The sequence below is a fragment of the Prinia subflava genome, chromosome 22 (genome assembly GCF_021018805.1).
Source record: "Prinia subflava isolate CZ2003 ecotype Zambia chromosome 22, Cam_Psub_1.2, whole genome shotgun sequence".
In the NCBI taxonomy this organism is placed as follows: domain Eukaryota; kingdom Metazoa; phylum Chordata; class Aves; order Passeriformes; family Cisticolidae; genus Prinia; species Prinia subflava.
This window is the reverse complement of record NC_086268.1, coordinates 3,828,943-3,851,502: the sequence shown is the minus strand read 5'-3', so window position 1 is coordinate 3,851,502 and position 22,560 is coordinate 3,828,943. Positions and strand designations below refer to the sequence as shown.

The window sequence follows — 22,560 nt, the reverse complement described above, 5'->3', positions numbered from 1 at the left end:
GAATTTCCAAGGAGGAGAAAAGAACAAGTGAGTCCTGCAGCCCCCTCTCCACCAGTGCTCACACTGTGAAGCACCTCAAGAGGAAATTCCCCCTTGGAAAATGAGCAGGAATCAGACTTTGGCTGGGGTAGAAGCAAAGGGAAAACTCACTCCCACTCAAGTGGGAAAACTCATCCCTGCTTTCTCCTTAGAGCTGCTGTGGGATCTTGGGTCCTGGTTTCTTTTTTCTTTTTGTCCCTCTAAACAGAAACTCGGCATTTAGGTAAATAAGACTTTTTTTAACTCACCAGCTCCAAGGCACAGAGGAGCTGCAGCCTCCTTAGGGGAGAGATCAAACCTGAGCTGTGAATCCTTCAGAACCTCCAAGGAGTCGCTGCTTTCTGTGCCAGCACTCTGAGAGAAACACCAGGCTGTGTCTGTAAGGGAGGTGCAGGCTATTCTGGCTCTTAGAAACCATCATTTTATTTAACAAATTTAAATACAGTTTGTTTAAAACTGAGAACAGACAGTGCAGCTGGAACACACCCCATGTCCTGGCCAGGTGTGGTCACACCTATCTCTGCTCCCCACGGCCACAGCAGCTCTGGGGCACTGAAAGGACCCAGGCTCCTGTGGCCAGAGCAAATGTGCAGGGCTGTGTTCAGTTAAAAGTTTAAAGTTCCTTTTCTATTTTCTAAAAGTTATTTCCTTCCATGGAGGGAAGGTTGGAACCCAGCAGGGACTGGAATTCAGATTAGTGAACCAAAACATGCAGCTCAGAGAGGACATCAGCTGGAAACTATTTCAACGCTATGAAAACTTGGTAGTCCTTGAAAAAATGTCTCTTTCCACTGTAGGGTTTGCAGACTGAAGGGAACTTGGAAGGCCAGTACAGTAACAGAATAAATCTACTTGAGTGCAGAGTTTTAATCCAAGGTAACAATCCCTGTTCCCATAGAGCAGCCAGCAGCATCCAACACTTTTTTTTCCAAATAGTGCTTCAGCCATTGCATCTAAAAGGAACATTTTTGTAAAGGCTTCTGTGGCTGGGAGCTAAAGAATGTGACTTTTCCCCAAAGGTTCTGATATACAGTGGGAGAAAATAACTTACAAAAAATATTTTCCTTTGAAATATCAGGAAATACACAATGTCATTAGTCCAAGGGGAGACTTCTGCACCGTGAAGCCAACAATCAAACCCAGAGCATTTTTAATAGTTCTATGTGTTAGGGCTAAAAATATCCAAGTCTATTGCAGGATTACATTTTTCCCTCAGTTCAAAGGTAAAATTGTGCTTCAAAATTTCTGAAGGAATGGGGACAGCAGAGAAAGGGGGGTGATCAAAGGTTTGCCAACAGTTAGGAAGGGGAGGGGATTTAGGGGTTTGGGCTGGGGAGAAGGGGCCTGTTGTACCTCAGTTTTTATCTCAGCAGGTTTGGCAGTCTCAAACAGAGTCACCCACAGTGGCAGCACCACCGGGTGCTGAATAAACAGAGCCCTGAGCCCAGGATACCCTTCCCAAGGGCGCTGCTCTCTCCATCGGAGGGCACTGGAACTGCTCCAGGGTGGCTTTTCACACCAGCTCTGCAGCAGCAGCAAAAGGGGCTGGGGCTGAAGGATGTGCTCCAGTCCAATTGGGAAATGCACTAAAATCACCTCTTAGCATCCAATCCCTAGTTTGAAGCAGTTTTATTTTTTTAAGAATGGAAATTTGCCTTTGTATAGGAGCACCCTTCAGAGAATCCCACACCTAATGCTCACAGGAACCAAATTAGGGCTAAACAGGGCCAAGATCTGGATGAATATTACAGTGTATGGCCCCACCAATCTCATTAAACCCCACCTGCAATTGTTCTAGCATTTTTAGAGAGCCACATGCCTCCATCCAGGATCAGTGGTGATGTGGTGGTGATCAGCAGCTCCCTGATCCTGTCCCTCCATCCCACTCTGGAGTCTTAAAAGAAAGATGGGGACAAACCTTTCAGCAGGGATAGGACAAAGGCTGATGGTTTCAAACTCAAAGAGGGTATATTAGATATAAGGATAATTTTTACAATGAGGGTGGTGTCACACTGGCACAGGTTGCCCAGAGAGGTGGGGGATGCCCCATCCCTGGGAATACTCAAGGCCAGGAGCAACCTGGTCCAGCTGAAGCTGTCCCTGCTCGTGGCAGGGGTTGGACTAGAGGACATTTAAAGTCCCTTCCAACCCTTCCATGACCACAGAGGAACATCAGGGTGCCCCCAAACTGTGAAACTGAGGCAGGAAAAGGGGAGGGAAATCAGAGAACAGCGATGCTTCAAGGGTTTGTCCTAACCTGCCTTGCTTTGCCCTTCCCCAAACCCTTCCTGTCTTGTGCAGCGTAACAAACACCGATTAAAGCAGGTTTCAGATTAAGGGCTAAGGTGCCATCTCGGAAGGCAGCTGTCCCCTCCACGGCCACAGAGCTGCTCAGGCTGTCCCACACACGCCACGGGGTTCTGTCCTCAGCAGAACCAGTCCCTGGGGCACTGCCGTGGCTCTCACCCTCACCCAGGGCTGGCACACAGCCCCTGCTCGGTGCAGCCACATCCCAGCCGGAGTCCTGTGCTTTATTCTCCACCTCTGCTCGTGCTCCGAGTCCGGGAGGAAGGGCAGGGGGCCCGGGCAGGTCGTGTTTGCGGTGTGGCTTGGTTTGTCAGGAGGCTAAAACTCGTGGGGGTCGGCAGAGGTCCCGGCGCCCGCCTGGCTGCGTGGGTGCTGTGCAGAGGAACCTTGCAGGCTGTGCAGGAAGAAACACATTTCTCTTTTTTAAAGTGAAGCTATTTTTAAGACAATATGGTAAATACCTGCTGAGAGCTTGAGGGGAAGGGGAATGCAGGGAGTAGGAGTTTAAGGCAGAAGTTGCACCATTAAAAATCCTTGGTTAAAGCATTCCTCAGGTGTTTGCAGGTGGATGAATCCACACCCTTCACCCCTGTGCTTCAGCTTTATTAAAGTTAATAAAGCAATTTTGTTTAGACAAGGATTTTTCTTAATGGTGCAACTTCTGCCTAAACTCCTATTCCCTGCATTTCTCTTCCCCTCAGCCTCTCAGCAGGTATTTAGCATTTTGTCTTAAAAATAGCTTAACCTTAAAAAAAAAGAGAGATTAACGAATGGTCTTGAGAAATTTAGCAGTAAGGGAAGGTCAGGGTTGTGAAAAATGGAAACGAAAAAGCACATTTAAAAGAGGTTTTATCCTTCTCCTGCCCTTGTGTAGCTTCTCCCTGTTAGAAACACGTGCTCTTACCTGGTGTTGGTCTCCGTTCAGCCATGCGCTGTCAGATTTCCACATTGGGATCTGTGAATCCTTTCTTGCCCTCGTTCACCAGCACAGGCTTCTCTGTCCTTGTGTGCCAGACTAAAATCTGAAGAAGCCAGCAGAAGTCATTAGCTGCACCTCTCCAGTGCACTAACAAAAATTCCTGCACATTAAATCAATAGTGCAATTTAACCAGCCACCCTGGAGCCTAATGGTGCATCCACCACTGAGAGGGGCTTTGCATAAACCTCCATTTAGGCAGAGCTGCTGCTCTGCAAAATGCACAGTGCACAGAAATTACCCATTTTACAGCGTGCTGCCGTGGGACATTAACCTGCTCCTGCCATGTAGTTATGGAGCAGCTCCCTCCAAAGGCTCATCAGCCTTGCAATGGGGTAAGGCAGCTCCCTCCCAGCCAGGGAATTCCTCCCTGCCTCCCCACAGTTCGTGGTTATCACCTTACACCCTTGTCCTGGGGAGTCATTCGGTGGGAAAATGCAAATTCCTGATATTTTGGTCAGGTTGTGAGGGAAGGGGCATTACCAGCTCCTCCCATCACCACCCCTGCCTCTGGCTGGGGGAAATGTAACCTGAATTCTTCAGCACATCCCTGAAAATCCATTACTGGGGAGCAGGCATCATTCTGTCCCCTAACCTCAGCATCACTTTCCATTTTAAACCCTTTCCAGAGCCTAAAAAGCCACGAGAGTGTCACTGGGAAGGACTACCTGCTGCTGCAGCCCCGGAGGCAGGAGCTGGTTCCACCATCCTCCCTTCGTCCCAGAGCTCTGGGCTGCACACACCCTCCATCACCTTATGGACCCCACAAAAGCCCCCTCCCCATCCCCTTTGGGGTGCTGGCCCCATCCAGCCACCCCCTCTGCTGTCCCAGCTATTAAAACCCCTCCCCAACTTCAAACAGAACTGAAGCTTCTCCTAAAATCCTCCCTGGGTCTGGGCAGCGAAGCTGCACAGAAATCAACACCTGTGGAGGAGAACTGGCAAAACCTGAGGTGCCTGAGGATTTCAGGGGGGCTGTTAGAGGAAATTGTTTCTGCTTGCTGTGCTCAGACCGTTCTGGAAGCTGCTTAAAATACTCAATTATACTCTGTTGCAGCCGTGAGGCCTGGTAGGCCTCTCTGGCGGGCAGTTGCCTAAAGGCACAGAAATGCCCAGTCATGGTGACTAGGCCAAAATAACCCTTCTCTTGAGCTGGGACCCTCTCTTATCTCCCTGTAAGACAATCTGTCACTTTCTACCCCGACTCATACTATTGGACACCTTTTCAAAACCTCGATACCCTATAAAAACCCCACTTTCCCCCAGCTCAGCAGAAGAGCTGTCCCTGAAACTCTTCACAGAGAATGCCAATAAAGGATTGTCTGTGGAACTTCATACGGCGCTTCTCCTCTCTCTCCCTGTGTCTGCCAAGGCACCTTAGCAAGCTCATGAGCTGAGAATCATTGCAAAAGAGCTGAGCACTGCTAAGAGCTGAATATCACTGTAACTAACCTTGCTAAGTGTTGCCTGTGCCTGGGAGCTTTGCCGGAGTTGCTTGGGCAGGGGGGTGTTGCCATGAATTTTCCTGGTTTGCTGAGCGTTCATATTAAAGGAGAAACATGCAGTTTCTCACGCTGGTGAATTGTAAACACAGGACCATGTTTTGTAAATACTGGCAATGTTATGAATTCTTTCTCCAAGACAAGGGGAGGTTGAATGACAGCCTCCTGGACCAATGTGACAGGAGAGGTGGCGATACCCTTCTCCAATCCATGGTCACCTTGACACAGATATATAATGGAAAAATAAACTAAGGGCAGGGTCTTCTGCCCTGCTGCTGTTGATGCACCCAGATCTGTGTCCCCAGTCTGTTTTCCTGGTTGGGCCTCCACGGTGATAGGGGGGTACGTAGGTGCACCCCTATCCAGGAACAACCAAGGCAGCCCAGACCGACTGAAGCTACCGGGAGAAAAACAAAAATACTCCTTGCTTTCTCCTGGGAGCAGCTTTATCCTCTCGGAGCAGGTTTCCTGCTTCCCCTCACCTGTGCCTGGCTGTTCCCACCTCTCGGGGTTTCCCTCTGGTTGCCATGACAATCCCCTGATCAGAATCCTGCAGACCTCTCCCTCCACCCAGCTCCTGCCTTCCTGAAAAACCAGGCCACGCTCTGCTCCTGAAGGATGAACAAAGCCCCTTTCAAACCCTCCCGGTTCCAGCAGAGCACCTTCCTGAGGAGCTTGTTTGGCCAAATCATCTCTGATCTCAGCACTCACCTCCTGCCTGGAGCTTAAATCTCTGCTAACACTGAAGCAGTAGAGACCAACTGCTGGCTGGAGTGGGTCTAAAAATCCATTTCATCATCCCCCACAAGCACTTCAGAGCCCGCCCAGCAAAGCCACCCTTGGTTCCAGCCCTGCTCTCCCCACGGCAGCGACGCTGCCGCAATTACTGCAGGGAAGGGCAAAACCCAGCAGGGCTCACCCGGGGCTCTCAGGGCTCTGCAGGGCTCACCCGGGGCTCTCAGGGCTCTGCAGTGATGGGGAAAGGATAAATCAGGTGCTGGAGAATTCCTGGAGCCAATTCTCTGTGGGTGCTGACAATGGTCTGAATTCCAGGCTTCAGGCACTGCTAGGGTCTGTGTGAAAGACAGGCCAGCAACTTTCTCCTTCTGGCCTGGGAAGATCTTCAGGAGGGATTTAAGCAGTCCTCGGGCAGTGAAAACCAGCAGCAGGTGGTGTTTTTCCAGCATGTTTACTGGTAAAAGATGTTTACAAAAGGGGTGTGGGCTCTAAGGACCAATTGTGTTCATCTGTATAAAAGGGGAATTTAGAATAATAAGGATTGCTCTCATTTGTGCATCATATCCAGAGTCATGTCATTATCCCAGGCCGTCCAAAAATCATTCCTGACAATTCTCCTCCTCAGAGAGAGCTGGTGGGAGCCCCTTGCACTCCTGGAGCTCCACACTCAGCCCTGCTCGTGGCCCAGGGGCTCACTCACACTTCAGAGCAGAGGGCCACACCAGCAGTGCTCCCTCCAGCTGGATCCCACTCCTGCACTGTCAAAGCCAAATGCCAAAAAAGGCAGATTAAACGAGCTAAAACGGACCCATTTTCAGAGCCTGCAGCTTGACAGAGCAGCTTTTACCATTTTTCATGCTGTGCTCTTTAACGTGGGAGGTAGATCACCATTTAGCACAGAAACATTTGCTTTTCCTTTCAGCCAGTGCTTGTTTTTTTTTCAACAAACAGCATGTTTTGTGCCTCAGAGAAGCTTTGGCTCTTTCACAAGAGACTGAACAGTGAGGGGGACCAAATATCTGACTTTTCCTGAGCAGTGATTTCATACAGATCACCCAAGGGACTCCCACTTAAAAATCAAAAAAAGAGTTTTTTACTGCAAAAAAAGTTTTTTAAAAGTTTTTTTTACTGCAAAACCCTTTCACTCATTTACAGCCCTGCCATTCAGAATCACAGGACTCAAAACAGATCTAGGAGACCACCAGGCTTCATCTCCACAGCAGAGGGTTCGACCTGCAGTGGGAGGGGATCACAGGGTTTTCCTCCCTCCAGGAGGGATTCAGGAATTGTTTGAAATGGAAACTACAGAATGAGAAGGGGAAAAAAAAGAAGAGATTGGGCTGAAGGGGCAGCTCTGCTCCCCGTTCTCCAGCCTGACAGAAAATGTTCCCCCAGCTGTGGCATTAATGGCACCCATGGGCCCCTGTCTCTGCTTGAGTCCCCCCTGGCTGAGCTCACTGCAGGTTGCTCCCCTGGGTGCTCACAGGATGTCCCCCCCTTCCATCAGCCTCACGGGAATGCCAAACCTCAGACCTCTCTGCTGTGCCCAGGGATGGAGGAGAGGATGGTTTGATTTGGGGCGTGGGGAAATGCACAAACAGCAGAACCCCCAACACAGGGAGCCCTTGCAAAGCCCTTACAGCTCCAGGAGAAACCAATCCTTCCCTCCTCATAAGGAGGGATAACTTTCTCCTCAGCAATTAATACCAACTTTCTTTACTTTCTCCTTTATTTTGGGCAGTTCCCAAATCCAACAAAACATGCAGGATGTGTGATCTTCGACCTAAACTTCAGCTTTTAGCAGGAGTGTGCGTTTGTGGGCTGAATTCTGATCAATATTACCAGCACCAGCAGCGCACACAGGGAAGGCAGCATTTTTGGAGAACAGATGTCTGTGCTTATCTTACCCATTCCTCTGATCCCTCCTTAATGACTCTGTCTAAGCACATCATAATTTTTAATGTAAATCTCCCTGCAAAGCAGGTGTGTGGTTATGTTGAACAGAAGCAAAGCACGACAAGTGCTGGGAGCACAGGAGAGACAGAGGAGCCTGTGCTTTGACCTCGGGCTCAGAGGAGCCACAGCTGCCTTTGGTGCTCCTCTGTCCTGCTTCCATGAAATGGGGCTGTGCTCCCCCCAAACACAGAGGAGCAGCCTGGAGAAGAGGAGACTGAGGGGAGTCCCTGCTCCAGGGGATCAGAGAGGCCACAGGAAAGCCCACCCTGAAAATAATGTTTTTTAGGGGTAATGTAAGAAAGAAGAACAGTTACAGGGGAGAGGAGACTGTATTTCAAGGCTTATGCAAACCACTACCAGCCTGCAGCTGAGAGAGATTAAGTGCCCTGCACACATTTTAGGGTATAATCCCCCATTCCCAGCTTCCATGAAATGGGGCTGTGCTCCCTCCAAACACAGAGGAGCAGCCTGGAGAAGGGGAGCCTGAGGGGAGGCTCACAGCCACCTGCAACTTCTCCATGAGGGGCAGTGGATGGACAGGCACTGACCCCTCTTCTCTCTCTTGAGGACACAGCTGGAGCTGTTCCAGGGCAGGTTTAGGTGGGAGAGCAGGCAAAGGTTCTTCCCCAGAGGGTGCTGGGCACTGCCCAGGCTCCCCAGGGAATGGGCACGGCCCCAGGAGCTCCAGGAGTGTTTGGACAGCGCTGCCAGAGATGCCCAGGGTGGGACTGTTGGGGCAGGAGTTGGACTGGACGACCCTTGTGAGTCCCTTTTCACTCGGGACATTCTGTGACTCTACAAAGTGTTGGAATGATGGGGAAAACCATGGGGCTTCTTCCCCCTTTGCTGTGGGCCTGATTTTCTGAGGCCTGAGAATTGCTGGGTTTTCCGAGGGACTTTTTCAGCGGTTTTCTCTTTTCCCAGGCAGCTGGCCCAGGCTCTTCCCCTGGGAAAGAAAATGGGTGGGAAAAGCAGAACTGGGCATCTCCAGGGGAATGGAGGCTGCTGGTGCTGGAGCAGAAAGGCAGAGCCCACCCTGCAAAGCTGCACTGCCAGGGGCAGGCAGCACTCAGCTCACAACAAAGACCTTGTCAGCTCTCCCCAGCCCAGCCAAGAAAAGAAACTCAGTCTGCTTCCAATGCTGGGCAGCAATCCCTGCTGCTTCCTCCCCGTCCCTGACCTGTGTCACTGCCCTGGCTCCAGCAGCATTTTTATCCTCCTGCCTGGAAACAACATTTTCCTTCCTCCACGTGCTCCTCCAGGGCCGTCATTTCCCACCCCCAGCCTTTTAGCACAGGTTCCTTCCAACAGGAATTATTTACAGCAGGGACAAAGGACCAAACTGAGTAACTGAACGTGGAGTAAACACCCCCAATCTTCTGTACACAGCGTAAAAGCAGCCTGTCCATCTCTCCTGCCTGTTGAAAACACATTTAATTCCACACAGTGCCCAGGAGCAGGGATCTAATTTTAATCCAATCTTTTTCCCCATTCTTGGGATACTGCTTGGGTTATTTGTCCCAGCGTTGGACAGCCATAACCACAGAAATGTGGCTTCAGAGAGCCACAGCAGGTATCAGATAAAACCCAGACCTGCTCCTTCCCCTTGGCTCCTCCTCCTTATTCCTGGATTCCTTGTGAGAGCACTGCTGAACATTCAGATTCCTGTTTTTTTCCATGGCTTTGGAGCAGTGCACATGGAAATCAGGCAAAGGGTATTGGTCACATTTCCTTTCCTATCCCAAAAATGATGGAGACCTGGATCCAACACGGGCTGTTGGCAAGAAGAACTTATTTGCAATAAAAGAACAATTCTGTTGAGGTAATTAAACAATAAAGGCTCTCTAAATCAGACTGGCTGATGTTTATAACAAACAAAGGTGTGAGAGTGCTACATGGGGGTCTCTGATCTCAGAAGGACCCCCCACCACACCTCCAGAATTTAGGGAACCACTCACAAAGCTTCAAAGCCCTCAACAGCACCTCTGTGGCTGTGATGGATGCCTGTCACTCCAACCAGCTTTGTCTCCTGGTGTCTCCCACGCTCCCTGTCAGCCCAGACAGATCCATCTCTCATCTCAGACAGGGGAGTCTTCAGCAGAAGAACCATCAGAGGTTTCTGTGTTATTTAGGGTTCCTGCTCCCTGACCCAGCACCGTGTGCAGGCAGCGCTGATCACTCAGCTGGCAGCAGCAAAATCCCCCCCAAACGGAGCTTCCTGGAGCTCAGAGCAATATCCCAGGCACTAAAACATTCCTGCATTATCTCTGACGCAGAAAGATCCGGGTTTTTGCGGGCACCTACAGCACAGACATTGCACAGATGTCAGGAGGGAGAAGACAATGTGGCAGCCAGGCAGAGACTGTGTGAGCAGCCCCTCCCTGCAGCCAGGAGAGGCTGTGGCTGCTCCTCCTGGGTGACAGCTCCCACAGAGCCAAACCTCAGAGTGTCACTGCACTCAACCCCACACTCGGGAATTCACAATAAATAACTGACATTTCTCCCATGGAATTCCCTGCTCCAGGGGATCAGAGAGGCCACAGGAAAGCCCACCCTGAAAATAATGTTTTTTGGGGGTAATGTAAGAAAGAAGAACAGTTAGAGGAGAGAGGAGACTGCATTTCAAGGCTTATGCAAACCACTACCAGCCTGCAGCTGAGAGAGATTAAGTGCCCTGCACACATTTTAGGGCATAATCCCCCATTCCCAGCTTCCATGAAATGGGGCTGTGCTCCCTCCAAACACAGAGGAGCAGCCTGGAGAAGAGGAGCCTGAGGGGAGGCTCACAGCCACCTGCAACTTCTCCATGAGGGGCAGTGGATGGACAGGCACTGACCCCTCTTCTCTCTGCTGAGGACACAGCTGGAGCTGTTCCAGGGCAGGTTTAGGTGGGAGAGCAGGCAAAGGTTCTTCCCCAGAGGGTGCTGGGCACTGCCCAGGCTCCCCAGGGAATGGGCACGGCCCCAGGAGCTCCAGGAGTGTTTGGACAGTGCTCCCAGGGATGCCCAGGGTGGGACTGTTGGGGCAGGAGTTGGACTGGATGACCCTTGTGAGTCCCTTTTCACTCAGGACGTTCTGTGACTCTACAAAGTGTTGGAATGATGGGGAAACCCATGGGGTTTCTTCCCCCTGTGCTGTGGGCCTGATTTTCTGAGGCCTGAGAATTGCTGGGTTTTCCGAGGGACTTTTCCAGCAGTTTTCTCCTTTCCCAGGCAGCTTTGTGTAAATAACTATCCTTCCCATAGCATTTCTGGGTATTGGTCCCCATTGAGGAATCAAACTTCAGTCTCCTGCGTGGTAGGTGGAAAGGAGAAAACCGCTGAAAAAGTCCCTTGGGAAACCCAGCAATTCTCAGGCCTCAGAAAGTTGGGCCCACACTCTGCCTCCTCAGCCCTCCCCACCCTGTAGCCCTGATTTCAGGTCTGAGATGCTTTGGCTTGTGAAATTTCTTTCCCAGGCAATTTGCTGTAAAGAAAAGGAGATATTTTCTTAACTATATCTATGTTATTCATTCCTTTTTAGAAGAGGCACTTCTTGCTGTCCCTCTGCCTTACCCAATGTGGTTGAAGAAGTGTTAACCTTTCCATCCAATCACACTGGTCTCTGTAAATAGCACATGAAGCATTTTGAACAAATCTCTCTCTCTAGCCTCCTGAGAATTCACAGAGCCAGCACTGCTCATTTTGTTTGTGGCAGCGACGCCCCACCCGCGCGAGGACGAGCTGTACCTTAGTGCAGTTGGCAGCCTTGGGCTCGAGGTCGCTGAGGGTGACCAGCTCGCGGAGCAGGCTGCTCTCCTGGTAGCCGCCCTTGACGCCGCGCAGTTTGAAGTAGGCCTGGGAGCGCTGCAGGATGAGGCGCAGGTTGACGGCGAAGCCGGCCATGTCGATGGCGAAGGGGCGGTGCGGGTCGAACACGGTCTTCCAGCCGTACACCTTCCCCGCCGCGTTCACCTTGGGAGACTCGTACCGCAGGCCGCCCACGAAGGCCACGGGCCACACCGACACCTTCCTGGTGCTGCGCATCTGCGGGCGAGCACGGGGACACTGAGCTGAGCCTGCCTTGGCAGCCCATGCCCGTGTGTTGCCATGAGATTTTCCCACTTTGCTGAGCGTTCATATTGAAGTAGGTTTGCACCTTCTCACGCTCCTTCCATGTAAACACCAGTGTTACCCATAGATCTTCCTAGTTTCCTGAGCGTTCATACTAAAGCAGAGGTGTGCAGCTTCTCACGCTCCTTACAAAACACTGGCCATGTTTTGCTAACTGCCTTTCATTGTTCACATATTTCTAGGTGGGAGGGAAAAAGTGATTGACAGTTAGCTCGACCAGTGTGGATTGAGAGGTGGAATTCCATCCTCCAATCCACAGGCTACATAAGAAATGTATAAAACTGAGTTTTGTAAATAAATTGGGCTCTTGCTCTCCTGCCGGCTGCTCTCATGAACTCAGATCTCTGTCTCCTGAGTGTGTCCTTATCTAGCTAAGCTCACTGTGATATACCAGCTGTGCTCTATAAACACTGCCATGGTTGTCACATTCCTTGCTGGGACAGACAAGGCTGTGTGACAGTCCCTTTGACCAATGTGGATGAGAGGTGGGAATGCCACTCTCCAATCCATGGTCACCTTGCTGGCAGTATATAATAGGAAGTAATAAACAAAGCAGGGGATTCTCCCTGCTGCTCTGATCTCCCCAAATTCCTGATTTCCCTGTGTCTTTTCGGGCGAGGCTCACAGCAACACCCATGCCCTCCAATACCTCCGAGTGTTGGGAAGGATGAAACGGGAAAGCCTGATAAATATGATTACTTGGCAAAAGATTTTGGGAGTATGAAACCTATACTCTCATTATAGAAATGAAGGCGAGCTTTGAGATGTAAGATGCTGAGCCGTTGGTTACTGAACAAGCAGAAAACAGTGGTTGAGCCAGCTGAAGGAGAATCCCTCTGGATTGAACAAATAAAGCAAATAAAGGGATGCCAAGGGTCCAAAGGATGGGGGGATCCTGCCAATGTGGCAGGGAAGAGAAAAAGGGAAAGTAGCTTTTAGGGTTTAAAATGTAACACAGTATGGTAATGTAGAAAGTCTTACAGGCTGTATGTAAATTCTATAGGATCTGGGTCTTTTACTGGTTGGTTGATATGCTAATTTTCATATTCAAGACAAAAAGAGATAAAATGTAACAAGAACTTAGGCCTCTTTGCCTCTCTCTCTCTCTCTTGCTCTTGCTCTCTCTTTCTTGGGCACGCTTCCAGCTGTGGCTGGCAGCTTTAACCAGAGCTCTTGTACTCATGACCCTGTGCAATAAACTGCACGTTCCAAGAGCTGCCCAGACTCCGGAGATCTCTCCTGACTGTCCACAATTCTCCTACATCTGAGGGTGCAGCCCTTGCAGAGAAATGGCTTTAAAAAATTTAGAGAGATGGGCACGGTGGAGTTTGTCTTGGAAAAGTAAAAAGGTTTTAATAAAAGAAAGAAAAGAATAAAAAAACAAATAACAGAGCTGCACACAGTATCAGGAACAAGTCCATGTACCTGGACAATATCTCAAGAACGCCCTGAGCACCTTTGTTCTCTCACTTATCTATTTAATGATCAAGGAGGGCTTAATTGGCAAACTGCCAATAGCAACAGGGACAGCTTTTGAAGAGCATCCAGAAAGTCCCAACAGGTGCTTCTGTCTTGACTCTGAGCCAATTGATGTGAGAGAAGCAAGGAAAGTTCTAGCTAAAGTTCCTAATATGTCTAGAGGTAAATTGAAACTTCTTTCCTTATACAGAACTGCCCACTTAGATGTGGGGTCTGCCTTCCTACACCTTAGGCTGTAGCCTTCATGTATTTCAGATTCTGTGCTGCTTAGGTGCAGTTCTGAGCCTCAAGTTAAGGGCTAGTGAGCTCTCTTCACAGAGCAGGGACACAAAACAAATCCTTTCCTGCTGAGGACCAAGGACAACTTTCAGACCCCAAAGCACAAGCAACAGTGGGGTGAAGGGAGAACAAGAGGATGGGAACTCACAATCTGAAGCTGTAATTAGACAGTTAAATCCCAATATGTAAACGGACTAATGTGGGTCTGATATTTTTGGGCATCTCCAGAGTGAGGCAGTGCAGCTCCCAGCCTGGGGGCAGCTGGGAGGCACAGGCATTCCCAGGCATTCCCTCTCCAGGCATTCCCAGCAGGCAGGACAGTCCTGCCTCTCTGCTCCTGCCCTGTGGAATGACAGTGGCTGCCTCTGCTCCCTGTGGTCACCAGAAATGGGGCAGAGCCACCAGGGGCCCCTTTGGCCACCCGCACTTGCCAAGGCAGATGCTTTGAATGCCACTCACCCCCAGCACCCTGCCCTGCTCAGGCTCAGCCTCCCGCTCTGCTCTCAGCTCACTCTTAGATCTGGGATCTCCCAGAGCTAATCTCATCACTGCTAATTACTGCAAACGAGAGCAGAAGAGCTCTGGCACTCGCCCTTGTGCATTATACAGCTGCTAACGGCAGCCCCTGTCCACAGGGAACAATAATGTGTGTCTCCTGCATTTCACAGCACATTTCCTTGGCTCAGTGACCTTAACTGCAGAGACATCTCTGAGAGGAGAAGCCTCTACGAGCACAGCACACGAGTGAATGAAGGAACCCTTTCTGCTTTATTCATGTGAGGAGTCTGTCTCAAGATGCTGCCAGAGCCAGCCTCACAGGGGACGGGGGAAGAAAGAGATTCAGTCTGAATTCACTTTCAGCTTTCAAAGCCTGTGTACTCCTGTGGCTGTGCAAGCTAAAGTGAGAGCCATCGGGGAGGGGAAAGAGGCATGTATGAGGAAATAAACAGGAGATCCCTGGTATGGAAACTGGCAGCTGGTGGGGAAGGAAGCAATCCTCCTTTCTTGTCCCTTCCTGCAAGAGTTTGGCCTCAAGAGAGCAAGGGAACAACTGATGTAAGTAAGTAAGTCAGAAGTAATTTCTGAGCTGGAAGGCAGGTGAGGTACCTGGCACTGTAAGACCACTCAAGCCTGCACACATGAGCTCATTTTGAGCCCCAGCTGGACTGGAACCAAGAGCAAAGCTGGGAAAGCCCGTGGAAAAGCTCCCCCTGCTCAAGCCCAACCAGATTGTCAGGACATGCTGAAATTCAGCCCCGGGGCTGCAAACTTCCAGGGGAAGGTGTCAGCCCCTCTGCCTGGGAGACATCCATGCCCAAGTGCTGGAACAGGAATTGCTCCAGGGGGAAAAGCTGCACTTGTCTGCTGGCACAGAGACATCCCTCCCCCAGGCAGTGCAGGGAGGGCTCTGCTTTTCCAGGAGGGGAAGCAAAATCTCTGACAAACTCCTGCTCCTCTTGTGTGCAGCAAGGCAGAGACAAGCCCGGAGAACCTCTCTGAACAGGATGTCCTGGAAAGGGTCTGGCTGTGCTGACACAGCTCAGGGGGGGCTGCTGCCTCAGCCGGGGTCTGTGCGGAGCACACGGAATTTAACCCTGGGATAGGAACAGGCAAAGGCCAACGGCAGGGAAGGTAAGGGATCCCCCAAATAAAAGCAGCCTGGAATTAACAGACAGCCAAGTGGTGGAGGAGGAAGGTGGGTAACACCAGATCAGCTGGAAATCTTCGGGATGAGGCGAGGAGGGAGGATGGCTGAGGTTTCTCAGCACTTGGCACAGCAGGGGATGTTCCAACCCTAACAAGGCTCCCCACAGGGGCAGGCAGCTCCTCACTAGCTCCCTTTCCATGGAAGTTGCCTCCTGATCACACACCACAGAAAAACCAGGGTTCCCATTGCTTCCCATGGGATGTTTTGACTCTGCAAACACACAGGGTAACAGAGCTCGGGAGAAAACCAGTGAACAGCTGCAGCCAAGGCTGATCCAGAGGTCAGGAGAGGCCCAGCACCTGCTCAGCTCACCCACAGCACCTCTCACCCCCTCCCCAGGCTAACCAGCCACATCCATCCCCCCGCCCCTCCAGCAGGTTCTCACCTCCTCGAAGAGCTCCAGGCTGTAGGTGTTATCATCATCAGCAAAGTAAACAATCCCGGGCTGGCTGTTGTTCTTGTTAAAGGTCTCTCTGAGCCACCTGAGGGCCAGGTTCCTCTGCATGGTGCCGCGGGGGATGCGGGGGTCCCTCATGTCCCCTCGCAGTTTGTAGTTGCGCGGCGTCTCCACGTTGAGGTGCGTGTAGTTGAGGCCCGTGTCCCGCAGCAGGCGGGTGATGAGCGGCGTGCGGCGCTGCGAGTCCTCCACCAGGATCCAGTGCAGGTTGGGCACGTGCAGGAGGGTGTTGGCCAGCCTGGTCAGCTCTGCCTTCTGCACCGGCCGGCTGTAAGTGGGGGTGACCACGTGGATGGTGGGCAGCGTGTCCGACCACGGGGGCGGGCGCGTGTAAACGTACTCTGTCCTCACCACCTCCACTATGTCCCGGTCCGACAGGCAGTATTCCTTGGAGTCCAAGCCTGCAGCAAGATCACGCTGGGAGTCACCACCATCATCTGGGCAAGGGCATGGAGAGAAGAGAAAGCCGCGTGGGCTCGGGCGGCCGGCACTCCCCGGGTCACCCGCCAGGAGAGGAAACAGGCTCGGGTGGAGGCTTTCGTGGGTGAGGGCACGGATAAATAAAGGCATCAGGGACAAACACACGTGAGAAAAGAAGATTGTGCCGCTAGAAAATCAGCACCGAAGAATAAAAGAGAGTCCAGGAGAACTGGGCTGAGTGCTGACAACAAAAAGCTTCAGAAAGCACCCAGAAGAGACAGGATTGTAGAGCAAGTCCTAGATAAAGAGTAAGTGCTACATAAACTTGTAGATAAGTTCTTCTAGATAAAGAGAATGACCACGTGGACTGATGGTCCATCACCTCTGAAGAGCTCCAGTGCTCTGGGCACCATGCCCAGAGGGGCAGGACTCACAGATCTGCACTCAGGAACTGGAGCACCTGGACTGGGAGGCAGGATAAAAACTGGTGGAAAACACCAGGCCAGTGAAGATCCCAGCAGCACAGTCTGGGCAGGACACTGCAGTGCCCCACTGCTCTCTGACAGACAGGAGAAGGGGGGAAAGACACATTTCAAATCCAGAAATGGAGAGAGGAAATTAAAGCCTATAATTGTAGAGGTTTTTTCCTGCAGAGACTTTCCCCTGCCTCAAAAAGGCCCCTCCAGCCTCTGAACATAGCAGCCCCCTCCGGGGTGCAGCTGTGAGCATTGAACAGCCTAAAGATCAGATACTCTGATCCAAACATACAAAATCCCTGCAAATTGTTCACAATCAGCTCAAGGAAAACCAGTGTTGACACACCTGCCGCTTTTCCAGGGTGCAACTTCCACATTTTCCACTGCAGAGCAGCAGGAACGCCAAGGTCTGCAGAGATGAAGGGGAACCCCCACTCAGGATGTAAGGCTGCCTCTCCAGTGGGCACAGAACACTTTGAGCCATTGATTATATATTTTTTTTTAACCAGGAACTTGAGATGAGAAAGAGCAGGAACAGAGGGCCATTAGATCTGACCCAGCAGGAGACTACCCATGGCTTTTTCATAGCAGGTTATTCTTCCAGCAGCACAGACTTTGATACCCACACCAGATGAAGGCTTTGTACCCCATGGCATTGACAGAAGGGGGGTGGATATTTGGGGGAGGGAACAGGGCACAGGCTGCTGTCAGGCCCTGTGCACTGCAGAGCACCTCAGCCTCACACAGCAGAGCTCTCCGAGAGCGCTGGAATCGATGCAGAAATAAATCTGCGAAATGCATTGGACACAGACACGAATGTGATTAGCCAGGACGGTGCCCGAGACAGTTTGCACAGCCCTGCAGGTCAAAGGCTCAGCTGTGAGCCCTGGCACGGGCAGTGCTGCTGTTCTGGGCATCTCCAGGGGCACATCTCAGCATCTGTGAGCAGAGCGTCTCAGAAACGCCTCACAAGAACAAAATGATGCCTCTCAAGAGCTTTCAGGTGTCTGTTTTCCACTGGGGGCTCTGAGAAGCAGAGAAGTGTCTCATCAAAGTCATTGGTGAGTTCTTGACCGAGCCATTGGAGCAGTCTCTGTGCTGTAACTGCAGAGGCCATTCACAGAAAACACATTTTAGAGCAGTGATCAAACTGCTGTACAGACAGGCAGCGCGTTTCTACTCATCTTTAAAGTCCTCTTTCATATCCCTCATCCTCTGAAACACTGCCCCACCTTCCAGAAGGGATCAGAGTCATTTTTCCCTGCCCAAAGCCTCAGAGGTGTCTGTCAGGAGAAAGGGAAAACTGCTCAGGACAGACTGAACTTCCTGCAACTCAAACTGCACATCAGAGTGTCCAGCAAAGGCATAAACAGCTATGGAGGATGGGGACAAACACTGAAAGGGGAGAGAATCCCTCAGAGAAAGGGACCAAGAGGATGACAAGGTCCTGAAAATGCGCTGGCCTTCTTCCCCCAGAGCAGCCTGGCCACAGCAGAAGGGCAGAACCAAGAAGAAGGTGGCAGAAGGCAGTGTGGCTCCTTCCAGCCCCCAAGAGTCCCCATGGCCCTTAGATATTGCTGCTGTGCCAAGAACAGGACCACACTGGGACGCTGCTGGCCAAAAGGGTTCCCTGGAGGCCCCTGATCTGGACCAGAGCTGTATTTACTGCCATGTGTGACTTCTCAGAGCCCTTTAACTCCCCCAGGCAGGTGAGATCTGGCTCTTGCCTTCTCCTTCAAGTGCAAGAGCACTGCTTTTCTGCTTCCCTTAAAAAGTGCTCTCAGCCTCACTCCTCCCAGAGCAGCTGTCTCGAGTGTCAGCTTTGTTTCCTCTGCTCCCTCCTTTGCAGCTTTCCTGCCGGAATAACTTTGTGTGCAGAGTTCTGCAAAGGCCAGCAGGGAGGGAATCCTCTCTGGGGAACACGGAGAAGCAGCACTCTGGATTGAGGCCAGAAAGAGCTCTCCAAGCACAGCGAGCACATCCCATGGCGTGCAGTTTGATGCCTCTGAAGAACCCCCACGAGCAGCGGGCTGTTCCCACAGCAGAGGTGGGGAGGCTCCTGCATGGGCATGGTCTGGGAGCTGAGATGAGCATGGCTGCCATGGAGAGATGGAATGAGAGAGGAGATGAGGACGAAGGGGGGATGCACGGGCTTGGCATGGGCTGGTTTGGTTTCTCTCACCCTTGTGCACTGCAAGCAGTGGAGCAATGGTGCTCTGGTGCCAGACGGTGATTAGGAGCGTCCAGGGCAGAACTATCAGCACGATAGCCAGGATGTCTCGTCTCTTCGGCATCTCCAAGACTGACTGGGCCCACAGCTCCTCATTACCTGACAGTGAAAACCCCAGAGACAGAACAGCAGAGCACATGGAGAACAGAAATAAATGGGCAGGAAGGAGCAAGGACAGAGAGAGAGAGAGAGAGAGAGAGAGAGCGCGAGAGGGGAGGGAGAGAGCAGCCAAGGCGACACGACTCGTGGGTCTTACCAGTGCTTACAACCCACCCATTGCAGAAGCAGGTTTGGAGGGGCCTCAGCTGCTGAGCCCGGGAGCAGGAGGGCACTTCTGCAGGGCACTGCTTGGGCTGCCAGCAGGAACCTCAGGGACTCATGTGGAAGGAAACCTGCAACACAGAGCAAAGGCCGGTAGGCAGAGAAGGTACCGGAGCTCTCCTCGGGAAGGACGGACCCCACCGAGGCAGGGAGCAGCAGCAGGGTCCCACCTCTCCAGGAGATGCCTCCTGGGTGTCCAGGGCCTCGCCTTCCCTTTGCATCCCCTTGTCAAGCAAGTCCCTCTTGCCAGGTGAGGGAAAGCTGCTCAATGCCTCAGTGTCTGAGCCATCCCAGTGGGATCTGAGCCATCCCAGTGGGATCTGAGCCATCCCAGTGGGATCTGAGCCTTCCCAGTGGGACCAGTCTGAGCCTTCCCCTCAAGCCAGCCAAGCCCATGGAAGGAGCAGAGACTGCCACAACCACACCAGAGGCTGTGACACTGTGACACATCAGCCCACGCTGTGACCCCCCAGATCCTCTCCCGTGACCAGGCAGAGCCCTCGGAGTGGCTGCTCCTCTGCTCCTGGGGCACAGAGATGTGACCCTCTGGTTTTCCTGGTGCCTTAGGATTTTAGCTTTTCTATTTTTCATCTATTTGTGATCCTGCAATTCTTGAGTCTGTAACTCCAAACTCCACACACAGTGTGAGCTGCTGCTGCCTCCCCATTTTGGGCAGACACAACAATTCCTCTCCAGGCCTGGCAGTCAAGGACACCTCACTGCCTCAGGCCTGAGAGATGGAAACAGAAGTGAGTTGGGGCAGCAAACTTGGGGTCAATGACTTCATTACCTGGAGCTGTCATTGGAAGATGAAGCCCCAATGTGCAAATGGACCAAACTGATCAAAGTGTGCAAACCCGTGACCATTGTCCATTTTGGGTGGGCTTCATCTGCCCTAAATGTACCTGAAGGCCCTTCCATAAACAGAACTGCTTTTTATTCTCTTAATTCTGTCTGCTCTCTGTTTTAGGTAGACCTGGAAAAAGGCAGCATTCCCATCAGCATTCCCCCAGCTCAGCCCATCCTGCTGGCAGCTCCAGCACAGCCAGTTTTAGCTCAGGCTTCCAGCAGCCTGCTCAGGTTGGTTCCCTCTCGGAGGTGCTGTGCCTGGAGTATATTAAAGTGCCACAATGGCTTAGTTTGATGCAGCACGAGCACATACAAGATTTAAGCAGACTGGGTTTCAGCCCGGCGAGCAAAGCGCAGCACTTAGCGGGGCTGCCACGCACCCTGGGCAGTTTGCAAACACGGGTAGCACTTTAGTGCTGCTGCTCCCAAGTGGGGACACGCATTAGAGGAGGCTAAAAGGGCTGCAGAGCAGGCAGGCAGAGCCCAGGGATACTGCAGAGGGAGCAGGATGCTCTGGGAAAAGCACTGCTCTCCCACTGACAGTGATCTGGGGGTCAGCAGATCCCCTCCTTAAATCCCCTCAGATCTTGGTGCCACCCTACTCATGCAAATATTTTCCCAGAGCTGGCTTCTCCTTGGCTGCATGGGGCAGGTGTGGAGAAATGCAGGTTCATGTCGGAATCCAGGGCATCCCTCTGGCTGCCCTGGGTGGTCCAAGACCCTGGCAGGGGGGTCTGGGACACTGGCAGAGGGGTCTGGGACCCTGGCAGGGGGATCTGGGACCCTGGCAGAGGGGTCTGGGACCCTGGCAGGGGCAGTCTGGGACCCTGGCAGAGGGGTCTGGGACACTGGCAGAGGGGTCCGGGACCCTGGCAGAGGGGTCTGGGACCCTGGCATGGGGGTCTGGGACCCTGGCAAGCTGCCACAGTGGGCTGGCATCACCAAATGCCCTGTTTGTCATGGGCAGCTCCCTCCAGACACAGTGCCCCTACCTTAAGGTGCTTTTTCCGCCTGCCCATCCAGGCTCACTTCAGCCTCATCCCACGGGACAGGCTGAGCTTGCCATGCTGGAACAGTGGCCCCTTTGTGCTGGGGGGCTGCTCTGCTCCCCAGCCCCTCAGCACAGGGGAGAGTGAGCAGGCTGCAGGGATTCCTGCTTTGCTCTGTCCCCAGCCTCCCTCCCTTTCCGTTTCTCCGGAGCATCCAGCAGCTCCCTGCTCGCTCACTGAGGAGCTGCAGCTGCCCAGGGCCAGCACAGCCCACTCGTGGCCTGGCAGGGAGAGCTGCCAGGCACAGGGAATGTTCCAGTGCTCCCTTCCCAGCTGCCAGGCACAGGGAATGTTCCAGTGCTCCCTTCCCAGCTGCCAGGCACAGGGAATGTTCCAGTGCTCCCTTCCCAGCTGCCAGGCACAGGGAATGTTCCAGTGCTCCCTTCCCAGCTGCCAGGCACAGGGAATGTTCCAGTGCTCCCTTCCCTGTCCCCCTGGAGCTGGCTGAACTCCCTTTGCACTGTCAGTGTAGATGTGGCTCAGATGCAGTGTGTCACCAATGTCCCCAAAGGGACACGAGCCCAGGGGGTGTCCCAGATGATGATGGGTGGCTGGCAGGGACATGGGGCCAGAGCCTGAGCCCAGTTCTGGCCACGCTCTGCCCCCTGAGCTGCCCAGCAACATCCAGGGAGCACCACGGGCTCTGCTCTGCAGCATTTCCTCACCGCTCACTCCTGAAGGGATTTGCTTTTATTGATGATCCTGGCTGAAGGACGTGGTAAGAATTCCTTTGGGATATAAGGGAGCACTGGGAAGTCTCCATCCAGAGCATTTCAAGCTTCCCTCTCCACGCCCTGATGGCACCCAGGGCTCTCAGGGTCACAAAGCCACGCTCCCCCCTCTCATCAGGGGCCAAAGGGGCCAAAGGTGAAATCCATTTCCTCCTGAACAACACCAGGCAGGAATTGCATGGGAGCCTGTGATTTTACACCGCTGCTGAGAGGAGTCACAGCTTGCCCTAAATCCCAAAATTCCCTTGTTGCCAAAGCCAGGTGATGATTTTTTGTTGCTGTTGGTGGCACAAGACAAAAATTGGCCTGGGAAAAATGATGCTGCTCTTCAAAGCATTCCCTCTACCCCTTCCCCATCAGAACATCACTCTCCTTCTCCCACTGAAATAGTTCGAAACAAAACCTGCTTCGTTCAGATTGTCACTTTTAAACTTCTCTTACCTCCTCTTCCCCTGGGAAACGAAGGAGGAGGAACAAATTTAAACATCAATTAAAACAATCAAACTCGATTTTCCACTGCAGAAAGTATTGTGCATTATTTTTTTCACTTTTGAAAAGTGAGATGAAAGCCACAAATCGCTGGCTCAACTCTAAGTGATTTGGGGGTTAAAGCACTCCTAAAACAAAGGAATTTTGCTCGGTTTTGGGAAGAGTCGGGTGCCACATGATGAAAGAGATCCCCATCCTCCGGCAGAGGGCAATGGTGTCGAGGAATGACAACATGGAAAGGGCACTGATCTAATAAAAAAGCTTTAATAAATCCTGGAGCCACGTGTTAGTAACATGCTGGATTATTAAACACTGAAGGTTCTTTTTTTAAATCAAGTTAATTGGCATCAGCTCTGACACTTGCCATAGGAACGAGTGATTTGATCTGCAGCCTTTACAGTCACTTTTACCTTCATTCCTCCTCTGGGGCTGCTCAGCCCCA

General features: G+C 52.0%; 1 protein-coding gene across 2 annotated transcripts in view; it reads right to left on the bottom strand.

The window, feature by feature from the left end:
* Window positions 1-74: 74 nt before the first annotated feature.
* The window catches only part of B3GAT1 (beta-1,3-glucuronyltransferase 1), a 41,956-nt gene continuing 19,470 nt past the window's right edge, over window positions 75-22,560 (bottom strand). The window contains exons 3-7 of one of the 2 annotated variants that reach the window (XM_063417799.1): window positions 18,953-19,071; window positions 15,482-15,990; window positions 11,247-11,543; window positions 3,251-3,368; window positions 75-2,740 (exon numbers count right to left, since the gene is read on the bottom strand). In XM_063417799.1, coding sequence (XP_063273869.1) covers window positions 3,282-3,368; window positions 11,247-11,543; window positions 15,482-15,990; window positions 18,953-18,956 — 897 coding nt within the window. In that variant the 5' untranslated portion in view covers window positions 18,957-19,071 and the 3' untranslated portion in view covers window positions 75-2,740; window positions 3,251-3,281. The remainder of the gene's footprint in view (window positions 2,741-3,250; window positions 3,369-11,246; window positions 11,544-15,481; window positions 15,991-18,952; window positions 19,072-22,560) is intronic. The other variant, XM_063417800.1, reaches the window with a different exon arrangement.